Raw genomic sequence first — 11,576 nt, forward strand, 5'->3', positions numbered from 1 at the left:
CGTAAATAATATACAAAGTAAGAAACCTAATCCCGCCTGCTAGAATGTTTAATTCATCATTATGCGAGCTAATTGGAAGGTGATTATATGGTAATTGCTCATTAGTGGTGTATATTTATCGCTGTACCTTATGTCAAGGCCATGGGAATTGTGTAGAGTCTGTTCTCTCATTTCAAGGATCAGTTTCAGAAGCAGGAGCGAAGCAGGCAAGATCAAGTTCTTTCTGACGTCAGGGTCCAGCCAGGGCTATGGAGACCCGTGCTATATATAGGGCCTGGAGCTGGCTGGGAGCAGGGGACGTCTGGGGCCAGGCTGAGGCCCAGCCCTCCAGACGTTGCCGGCAGCCAGGCCACCGCCAGGCGATGCCAACCCTCCTCAAGTCATTTTCCAAATGAGACTCCATGCCCTTCCCAAGTACCTCCGGACCCCCAGGTGCATTTTGGCCTTGTGCTTGTGCTGGGAATGGAGACCTTACTTTTGTGCTGTCTCTCAGGAGTGAGAGGAGGGGCAGTAAATGTGGGGTAGGGAGGAGGATGGCGAGGCTGGATATGGAGATTGAACACTGAGTGGGAGATACGGATCGGAAGGTGAGGTTTGACTTGATGAGGAAGGTGGAATTTTGAGTGCTCGTCTCGTCCCTCTCTCCCTGCCTTGCCAAAAACATTCTCTCAATCACACCACCCAGCGAAGCCGGATGCTGGCTCCATACTGCCGGGTTGGTATTTAGGGAGGGAAACCCAGAGTAAACCGGGAGCTTACTCCCCGGGGTAATCGGCGGAGCCACGACAAATGAACTCGAAGCACGAAGAACGAAGAACGGCGGGACGTGAGCGGAACCCAGCCACAAGGCCAGCGCCTGGGATGGGAACTTAGGAGAGGCAGGAAGGCGGGTCTGAAATCCTGAGAGTGTGGAGAGAAGGGGAGGGCTCGGCCTGCAGGTGAAGGTGGGGGCAGGGGCGAAGCCTGGGGCCTTAGCAGCCGGGAGGACCAGGCTCTGGCACTCGGAGTCCAGCCTCCATGCGTGCATCTCCGCACGTGGGCGTGATCTTTGGCGCGCTCTGGCGCCCCCTCAGAGGAGTGCGACGCACCTCTGCCCTACCCGGACCCCAGCCCTGGGCGCCGGTCCGCCGCCCGCTTCTGGCACCCCGACTAGCAGCTCCGGTGCCCTCCCGAGACCCCCCACCGGGCAACAAACACTAATAAACAAAAGGCCAATTAGACGCTGGGGCGCGGCTGATGAATGGACCTTGCGCTTCCAAGCGTGGCGCCGCCTAGAGTTTTCTGGCGCACCGGGTCATGTGGGAGAAGCCAACTCCTGGAGAGGGGTCACGGCTGGGGTCAGAGGGTTCTCAAAACTCCCACTTTCCCCTGGCTACGGGGCTGGCTGGGGCAAGAAAATCCGGCGGCCAAGCGGAGGGCGCGGGCTGGAAGCTGCCGGTGAGGCTCGAGCGGCCTCGCAACGCAGCCCGGCTTTCGGGCGCGGTCCCCAGACGCTGGAGGCCGGCATCCTCTGCCGCCCCGCCCGCGGCTGCTTCGAGGCGGCGCCCCAGTAATTCCAGCGCTGATTGCTGGAATAATAAAGACTGGTCTAGAAAAATGCGCAGTTACACAAAACGGCTGTTGTTTGACAGACTCCGGAGTTAGTGGGGCGCTGCCGGATGACATCCCGGCCCAAGCCTCCTCACTAGACACACACGCCTCTATCCCAAGACACGCAGATGCTGCCCTAGGGCCGGGCATGGACATCCATCACAGGGACCCCCATCCAAACACCGAGAAACGTCCCCGCAAGCCACACACACCGAGGTCACCCCATTCTCTGAGATGCACAACTCCAGGCGAATTCACAGATACATTAGTGCAACTAGATCGTGGCACACAAATTCAATAAACTGCATTTCCATACCGTCATAGGCACTCTGCAGCCTCACAACTGCACGTGCTGGCCCTAACTCAAAACAATCTAGACGCACAAGGTCAGCTAGACATCTTGACCAAATCTACATAAGTAGCCCTGGCCGCCCCAGCCTTTAACTTACTCAAACAATTAGCACTGACACAAATTGACTAAAGTCCTAGCTGAGACACACAATTCTATTCCACAATCCACACAAATGCCATTATACCACAAACTAGTGCTCTCACCCTATACAAACATACAAGAACAGACCCTCACCCTGCCAGCCTTACACCGACTTGGACCAGCCCTTAAAACCCCCACCACGGAGCGGGGCCCCGGGCCAGGCCTCCGAGCAGCCAGAGTCCCTCCCCAACCGGCCCGCGCGTCCCAGACTTTGTTTCCTGCGACTCGAGGCGGGGACGGGGAGGAGCCGAGGTTTCCAAATCCGCGCGCAGGCCCGAGTCCCTTTTCTGCCTGGCCCGCCTGGAGCGGCCCTCAGGCAGCCACAATCCGCCCCTCGCACAAAAGTGGCCCGGCAGGTTACGGGCCGCAGCCAATGCACCAGCTCCTGCTCGGCTTGCCTGCCAGGAGCAGAGCCAGAAGGAGCTTGGCGCACTGGACACACAGAAAGAAAGCCAGGAAGTTCGGAGGTCGAAGGCTTCTCCCACCCTAGGACTTTCTGGCGCCTCCGCGAGAGACGCACACGGAACCCATGTGTACCTCGCAGGAGAACGTAGCCGCGGCACACGCGCGTAATAGATTCGGTTTGACCCTCTCAGGGCAGCGCAAACGGAGAATACGTGGCTCTCCCGAACATGCACTTGGCCAAGGGGTCCTACAGGGAAGGTCCACAAGTAATTAATAAGGAAAGGGAACATGGATCAAACTTGTATCCTATATCCCCATTCGGGGTCACAGACAGGACCCTATGGCAGCATGCATACAGTTCACCCTGTCCCAGGAGGGGCGCAGAATCTGACCCACGCTGCCCATTGAGCCCTACCCGGGAGCATCCATGCCTGGCACCTACGGAGCACGAAGGGGCACATAGACCTGGGGCACATGGCTCCCACACCCCCCTGCTCAGCCCAGCACGCGCACACTGCGAAGGGAACGCAGAGGCAGGGCACACGCGCACCCTGCCCCGCTCCCCACGCCCAGATAGTCATCGTGGGATGGCATCTCGCAAATATTTATATTCCTCAGCGCCACGGCAGCCTGCGTCCACATTAGACGCTCTAATCCTGCCACTTTAAATAGATGAATTAATAAAGCAAACGAGCGGCTAATAAGCTGACTGTCCTGCCTTTTTGAGGCGGAGGAAGGACTCGAAAGTGCGCCAAATTTGTTTGCAGTGGATCAAGGCGAGCCGCCTCTGCTTCACTTTCTTTATCTTAATTCCGACTTGAAAAGATATAATTATCTAGTTTGAACAGAGCTGCTATCAAATCCTTCTTTGGGCCGGGAAGGGGGGCGTTGGAGTGGATTGCGGCTCTCTGAGCCGCTCCGTGCAGCCGGAGATAGCGCGTAATGAAGATGTGGAGGCCTGAGATACAAAGGGCATTAACCTCATTAGCATGAAACCTTTTCTTCTTACCATTGTGGGACCCTTTCAGCCGCCTAATCCCCCCTATTTTCAAAGCTTGGTTTGTAATAAAGCTTTTAGTTTTTTTTTTTCAAAGCTAATAGTATTCTCTGATGATTTTATTGCTGTTACACTACATAGGACGTTTACCCAAAAAAAGAAAAATCTTCCTCACCAGCCCCCTTTTCTTGTACTTAAAAAATATAAAGTACATAACTTTGGCAGAAATAAACCTTTTATTAAGACGGAAAATTTTTTTCTGGACAGACCATTCTGAATTTTAAGAATGTTTAAGAATGGGCTCAGTGTTTGAGGTATTCCGGGTTTCGGAAGGTGAGTGGAAGGAAAAGGTAATTTGTACTTGTTGAAGAGAAAGGGATGCTTTGCGGGAGCACTGACTGCAAAGCGCTTGAGACAGCTAGTGGTCACCGAGGGTCGTGCTGTCAAAGCGCCTGGAAGCCCCACGAGGGTTTCCTGGATACCGCGAGTCGCACCTGTCCCTGTGAGATGCAAGCCCAGGTCTCCTGAGGCCACCCCGTCTCCCTCCTCCCACCAGCAACTCCCGGCGGTGGAGTAGCCCCTCACAGCACACACACCTTCCAAGAGGGGTCTGTGTGAAAATGCACTATAAGCAAACAGGTTTCTACAAAGGGACAGAGATGGGGGAAAAGAGGGGAGGGCTAGACAGGCAGAGATGGGGGAAAGGAGAAAGAGAGGGAGAATGAATTCTACTTTAGAGAAGAGGAGGAAAAAAAGAAAGAAAAAATTTCCATAGTGCCCTATAGTCCCCACACGTGCACGGAATGTCTAATCTTAACTTTTCAAGGCAGGATGTTAACAAAGCTTGTATTTTTGCCCTGCATTGTAACTTGGCCTTATCACAGTGTAAAGGGTGGGGAGATTGTCCTAAATTATGTCCAGGCAGCCCCCCTGGATCCATGGATTAAGAGATTAAAGGAGACCACTGGGCAAGGCCTCCTCTTTCCCCTTCATATTCCTGGTATGATAATTGCTTAAACTGATTTGCACTTTCACAAAAGCTCGCAGGACGCTTTGTAGCTCGAACAGAACAGACGAGGTTTCTCTATCAATGGAAATAAAACTGATTAATGCAGCCTATCAGGATAAGAAGCAAATGAAGCATGCAAAAACAACCTCGTACCCCCAGAAGGGGGAAGGAGGGAGGGAAAAAAGCTAAGTTTCCTCCAAGTCTGATTACAACTTTTTCTTTAATGTTAAAATTAAGAGTTGAAGGTTTCTCAGAACGCTTGCCTTATAAGGCTGCTGAGGCCCTTGGGCTCGGCCCATCACCTTCGGCAGATTGGAGCCAGGGAGAGAAGGAAAGAAAGGAAGGAAAAGTAAGAGTTGTACTTCGGGGTTTAAAGTCAGAAAGTTTAGAAGTTGCAAGATTCTGATTCTGCTACATGTTTTCCCCAATATCCAGGAGAGTAGCCTTCAATGTGTAACTATATGTCCAGTATTTTTTTAATAACCAGAGGTTAAGAGAAGTAAGCATTTTAACCCAAAGTTCAAACTAAACTCCCTCAGTAGGGCATACAATGGGCAAAGGTCTGGTTGGAAAACTTTTCTCCCATCCCTTTTCTGAAGGACTTAAGTTTTCCTAATCTTCTCCCTTCTCCACCCTCATCTTTCTTTAAAATGCCTGAGAATCCACCAAACTGGCCCTTTTGTGGGTGAGGAGCCTGGGTTTCTTGAGCCTAGTTGGGGAAGGACCACACTCAAATTACTGAGATACATTTTTAAAGATCCACTTCAATTTCCCAAGACGACTACTCTGAGGGCATATTGATAAATCTTTATTGACAAAATATTGACATTGACATACTTCTTGGAAGTATATAGTGTGTTAGAATTCTAACAAATTAACACAAAACACAAAAATATTTACATTCTGGTATAGAAGACATTAAGGAAGCATTTGTCACTCTCTTTAGTAAGTCTATGATCTTGGAATAGAAACTCAGTGCTTGAAAACTTGCTGCCGTGTGCTTGGCCACACTTAACATCATCCCCGCTAACTACAGTCCTTCAGTTTTTGCAATAGATAGATTTAAAGTTTGGAATTGCAGTGAATGGTTGAACTCGGCCAATTTCTCCAACCACTCAAAGGAGAAGTTTGCATCAGGGTTTTAAGCCTCAGGATGTTAGGAAAGGGAATGTCCAAGAAATAGAATTAATTTAGGGGTTTTTTTTTTTCCCCGTACAAGTCCTGACTCTTTTTGTGGGCACCCTCCCCCACCACCCCCAGCCCCCCCGTCATCCTGCTCCCCGTTTCTCTGTAAGAGGACCACTATCGCTGAGCCTACTTCATTTAGCTTGCACAATCACTTTGACATCAGAAGGTATCAAAAATTGTTTACAGACTGCACATTTCTTGGAAAAAAAATCAAAATAAAAAGCACACAGAACCTGTCTTTAAAACGAAAAGAAAATTACAATTCATTTCGGTCTTTAAACACCATTCGCCCAACAACTGCTACATGCATTTCAAGGTTTTGAAACAGATGTGGGATGGGGCTAGACATGAATTTTCATTTGTTATTACTAATTATTTTTAAAGATCAGGGGGAACACAGCGAAGTGCAAAAAAAAAAAAAAAAAGTCCTGTGCCTGGTTGGGTCGTGCTTTTTATCATCATCATTATCATTTTTTTAAGTGGACTGTGATAAACGGAATACCTGCCAATCATCTTGTCTTCCCGGTTTGGTGTTTGACTGACAGCTCCCCTTGTCAGAGTGCACGTTCAGCTCTTGCTCTCTCTCTCACCCTCTCTTTCTCTCTCTCCCTCCCTCTTTCTCCTTCTCTCTGTCTCTCTCACTCACTCAGCTGCCTCTTTAGACGAGGGTCGCTTGTTGATGAAGGAGCCTCCATCCTCTGCCATCTTGGCACGGCCTCTGGTTGGGACCCTGTGCCCTCGCTGTCCAAAGTCTTCGCCGCATGCTGCTGCTCCCTCCGATTCCCTCTCCCTTTCTCGGTGAACGTGTATGCGGTTTGTTTTTGTTTTGTAGGGTTTTTTTCCTTCTCCACCTCTCTCTGTCTCTCTTTTGCTCCATGTTGTCTGTTTCTGTGGGGTTAGGTTTGTGTTTTTAATCATCTGAGGTCACGTCTATTTCCTCCGGACTCGCCTGCTTGGTGGCGATTCTCCACCGGTTAATATGGTGCGTCCCTTTTTTCTTTTGTTGCGAATCTGAGCCTTCTTCCTCCAGCTTCTGCCTTTTGAACTTTGTTCTTCGGTTCTGAAACCATACTTTTACCTGCGGGTGAGAGGCCAATGGGGTGCATTAGTTCTTTCAGAGCACCCTTGTGTCAAGTGCCTGATCCTTTCACCCAGCCCAGACTCCAGTTCCAGACTCAGCAAAGACCCCGTCCCCCAGATGCAAGTCGTAAGGTCCAGCCTCCCCAAGGCCTGCCCTCAGGGAGCAGGGCCCTTAGTGCCTGGTGGAAAAGAAGCCCAGCTCCCTGCCCTTCTGAGCCTTCCTGAAGAGCCTTTCCCCAGGGCCCTGCGGCCCGGAATGCACTGAGCCCCCTCTCTCCTGGCCCTGCACATGGCATCTATATCCCGCTGAGAGCAAAGCCTTGCAAAGCATGGGAAGCCCCTACAAAAATAATAAGTGATTAAAAATAAAAAGAGACATGTCCCTAACTCCCTCCAGCAAGCCAGTGCAAGGGAGACCTCAGTCCGCCGCTGCTGCAGCTTCCCTCAGGGCCCAATGTGCTTTCTATTTTCTGCTGGTCTGGGCAGTGTTTCCTAAATATAGCGTCTTCTCTTAGTGGCAGGGCCCTGGGTAGGCCATCAGGGTTTGCCTGCCCTGCATCCTCCCTGCGGGGGATTCTCACAGGTGAGCAGGAAGGGGATAGGGCTGGAGGAGGCCAGGAGGGACATGGAGTGTGCAGGCCTCCAGACCAACCCAGCTGTACCTTTATAGCTAGGAAAATGGGTTCAAAACTGAAAGCTTCTGAAAGACCGTCGGTTACATGGAAAGTAAGAGAGAAACTAAGAGGAGGGGAGATGACAGCAAGCTCCCTCTTCCCTCCTCCTAAGCAGCCCCGGAACAGGCTGCTGGTCACACAGCCTCGGACCCCAGTCCCATCACTTCCCACCAGGGTGGCGCTGGAGGCTGGGCCTAACCAGAGTGGCTCTGAGAGGTCTTAGGAGCAATGAGGTGGGAGTCAGCTGCCATCCCATGAGCTCCTGGGAAAGCTGAGTGGTGGGACTTCATTCAGCACCAGAGAGTAACACGGTCCCATCTTCCCAGCAGTGGGGTACAGGTAAGGGAGATGGCAGAGACTGCACCTCGATACCATCTCCCCACAACTCCTATCCTATCTGGATAACAGTACCCTAGCTCGATGCCAGTCCCTGGACCCCTGGGGTCCACTCCATTCCCTCCTTTGAGGCCGCTGGTCGGTCCGTCTTGCTCTCCTGGAAAGCCTCAGTCCCCCAAAGTGCTCCGTGAAAAAGCTGAGCGGGAACAAGGCTGAATTTAATTTGCTTTGAGTTTGCTAATTGAGGGGGAGGACGGTTCATTTCTCCCCGGCGCTGGCCCAAGGCGCGCGTCGGTGCGCTCGGGGCTTGACACGCACACAAAGACTCCAGGCAGCGTGGGCAGCGAGGCGGACAAAGACCACCGCCGCCTCGGCTGTCCAGGAGAAATCAGCTGGGCCGCGCCTTGTGCCGGGCTCCGCACAAACCCGCCAGGCCCTCCTCGGTTTTGGGGTGGGGAACATGTTCTAAAACAAAAGGCTCGACCTTTCTGCGCTGCCCAGGAAAAGTGTTACAACTTAATCTGCCCAAAAACGTTACTGTTTGCTGGGAACTTTGACCCCACCCTGCGGCTCCGTGTACAGTAGCGCCTACTGTAGTCCTAAACCCCCTCCCCACCCTGGGATAAGCCTAAGCCAGGCCCGCCCAGGGACCCTGCTGTGCAGAAGGCCTGTGCCCTGAGGCAGACCCTCTCTCTGCAGCCTCCCAGCTTTATTTCTCTGATGTAGGGTACACCCAGGACGCTTGCCCTCCACCTTCTGATCGCCCATCTCCTTCAGCGAAGTCACTGGAGCCGACGGTGTGAGCCATGGGCTGGTAGTCGCTCAGAACTCATCTTTAACCCACATCCTGTCCTTACCAGTCTCCAGCCCCAAACACCCAGAAACCGCACTGTGCTTTCCCTCTTCCTGGACCCCAGCAGGGTCCTCACACTCTCACCCAAAGTCTCACCAGAAATGCAGGGATGTTTTAGCCAGGACATGCCCAACTGGACAGAGAAACAACTCGGCGCGTTTCCCCAGAACCTGGGGCAGGTTGGCACTTACAGCCCCTTTCTGGAACCCAACAAAGCCAAGCACCTTGAGACATACATCCTGAGCCCAGGCGTGGAACCAGCTACCAGGACCTGTGCGGAAGGCCCTCACAGAGTTCCGTGCTCATGGGTGTGCTTGAGAGCCAGATTTGGGGTGGGGGCGCACGCCCAGATGGGTTCCTGGCACCAGGGCCGCACTCACCTGAGTTTCCGTGAGGCTGAGGCTGTGTGCCAACTGCTTCCTTTCGGCGCCCACCACGTAGTGATTCTTCTCAAAGGCGTGTTCCAGTCTTAGAAGCTGGGACGGGGAGAAGGCGGTTCGGATCCGCTTGGGCTTTCGGGCCAGCGCGTTGTGCAAAAGGAAACTCTCGGGGCTAGTGTCGTTCCCTGCGGGGAGCACAGCAGAAATCCCATTAGGGGGGCTGCTCTGACCGGAGCCGCGCACTTCTCCGGAGGCGGGCTGGCCAGTCACCGCGCTCAGGGCCTTCGCATAGCTGGCGCCGCTCGACCTGCGGGGGTCGGTAGTCCTCCCAAGGGCTCACGAAGGGAACGCCGGCTCAGCTGCCCGGCCCGCAACGCTGGGTGTCCACCTGTGCGGCACCCAGCCAGCCGCTGCCCCGGCGGGACCAGTCCCTCAGGCTCCTGACCTCGGCCGGCTCCGCAGCCGCCCTGGCGCCGCGGGCCTCGCCACCTCCTCGCCGGGCGCTGGGGGCAGGGGAGGGAGCCGCAGAGCCTGGCCGGGGGATTGGCGCCCACAGCCCGAAGAAACGACTTTCTCTTCTTTCTAACCTCTCGGGGAACTTTGACCCAGGGTGGAAAGGCGGCGGGCTGCTCTCCAGAGTTTTCCTGGAGATTTATTTTTAAATTATTTGTTTTGTTGCCCCTCCGGAAAAGTACAGAGGCGGAGCGAGTTGTTGCAGCCCGATCGGGACAGAAATCTCGCCTGCGGGTGTGCCCGGCCACAGCCGCTGCTGCCTCTCGAGAACTGGGCTCCAGGGCTCCCGGCTCCGGAGAACTAGAAGAGAAACTCTAGCGAAGGGATCGAAACCCGGGGGGTTACCGAGTTTCAGACACCGCCGGGACAGTCTGAAACGCAGGAAGATCCCAGTGGCTCCGGGTCTGGTGGGGGGACCATGAGCATGATTGATAGAGAATGAGGAAGGGCAACCCTAAACTTTTCGAGCAAAGCCTCAGAGTTTTGGGTTCACTCATTAGGACAGGAAATCGATTCACCGAAAACCCAAACAAAGAAAAACAAACCGACAGCCCAGGCAGGATGCAGGCAAATCCAGTTCGGGATTAAGGGTAAAAGATTTTTCTTTTTTTTTCTTCCTTTGGTTTGATTTTTTTAAATATGGGGAGCTGGGTGACATCTACCCGACTCTAGGCTCCGGCAGGAACGCAATGGGTTAATGAATGGACAAGCCGCGGAGTATTGATCGGCTGCCGCCGGAGGTAGATCTTTTACGGACTCCGATCGGTAAACTACCCCTTTTTCTGAAGTTTTAACTCTCCTCCTCCCACCCCGTACCCAGAGAAAAACGAGTTCAAAATATCTCAATAAATGAAAACACGCGAACAGATATCTCCCTCTAAAACAGTTTCTGACCAGGTTCTTTTTTTTTTTTTTTTTTTTTTTTTTTAAGAAAGAAAAACAAAAACCAGACCGAACCTGCCTTCCCGCTGTGGCTGCTCGGCGCCCCAATTGAGCAGGTCGCGGCGAGAGCGCCAAGCCCTGGAGCTTTCCTCCCGCACGGGTTCCCGCCCCTCCCCAGGCCTCCGAAAAGCAGGAAAGAAAAAACAAATCCCATACTTTTCGCCCGGGGCGCGAGGGTCCTCTCGCCTCCAGAAGAGGGTGGAAGACCAAGAAGTGGTGGGTCTGGACTGAATGGGCGCAAAGTGGGTGGTGAACAGGGTCGAACGCAGTCGAAAGCAAGCCTGGCGGCCGAGTCCTGTCCGCGCCCCTCGGAGCCAGAACGGTTGGGGGCATTGCCGAGGGTACCAGGAGCCTGGGGACCCCGCAGGCTCTGGGCTCCGCGGCGCCGGGCACGCACAGCCTGCTCGGATACGAGCGCACTGGGGGACAACTTCTCCGTTCGCACCCCTTCCCAAAGGGTCAAGCAGCCCGCAGGCTATCACTCCAAATCGGTCGTAGCTTGGGAGACTGGGGATCGACACCACGACCGGCCCCGCGCCGCCTAGTTTCCTAACAGGGCGCGCTGGCCCGCGAGCCGGAGAAACCTCCGCCCAGGCCTTGCCAAGCGCCCACCCGGAACAGGCCGGGGGTAGTAAAGGATGCGGCGGGAACGGCGCTTTGCAGTTCCGCGACGTGGCACGTACCTTGGAAGCGATGACCCAGATATCGGTAGCGGTGGATGAGCCAGGGGTAGAAGGTGGACGGATCCCGCTGCTGCGAGGCGAAGAGGGGGTGTGGCGAGTGCGAGGAGGGTAGGGGGTGGGCGGCCAGGGCGTGCGGCGGCGGCACCGGGTGCACTGGCACGGCGGGGTTGGGCGGGTGCGAGACCGCCTCGGCGAACACCAAGTCCGGGTTGGAGTAGACGCCCCTACCGGCGGCGGCGGCTGCGGCCGAGTGGAAGCCGTTGAGGAACGGATTTATGGGGCTGGAGTTAGCGTAGCTGAGTGCCGCGGGACGGATGGGGTCCTCGGAGCGCGAGGCGGGCAGGGGACTGTCCTTGGCCACCAGCGATTCGATGGTGAAGCAGCGCTTGGGCGCCGGCTGGAACATGCTGCGCCGAGGAGCGGGCGCCCTGGG

At 54.3% G+C, this 11,576-nt stretch overlaps 1 protein-coding gene across 2 annotated transcripts; it reads right to left on the reverse strand.

The window, feature by feature from the left end:
• Positions 1-5,276: 5,276 nt before the first annotated feature.
• EMX2 (empty spiracles homeobox 2) lies at positions 5,277-11,576 on the reverse strand. 2 transcript variants are annotated; one of them, XM_023224394.1, is made up of 3 exons: positions 11,144-11,576; positions 9,006-9,190; positions 5,277-6,760 (listed from the first exon to the last, which is right to left on the reverse strand). In XM_023224394.1, exons 1-3 carry the CDS (start codon positions 11,547-11,549, stop codon positions 6,593-6,595), a joined length of 759 nt encoding a protein of 252 aa, XP_023080162.1. In that variant the 5' UTR covers positions 11,550-11,576; the 3' UTR covers positions 5,277-6,592. The 2 variants fall into 2 exon arrangements, with proteins under 2 accessions (XP_023080162.1, XP_023080163.1); XM_023224395.1 differs by lacking the exon at positions 9,006-9,190.

Source organism: Piliocolobus tephrosceles, chromosome 9 (genome assembly GCF_002776525.5).
Source record: "Piliocolobus tephrosceles isolate RC106 chromosome 9, ASM277652v3, whole genome shotgun sequence".
Lineage (NCBI taxonomy): Eukaryota > Metazoa > Chordata > Mammalia > Primates > Cercopithecidae > Piliocolobus > Piliocolobus tephrosceles.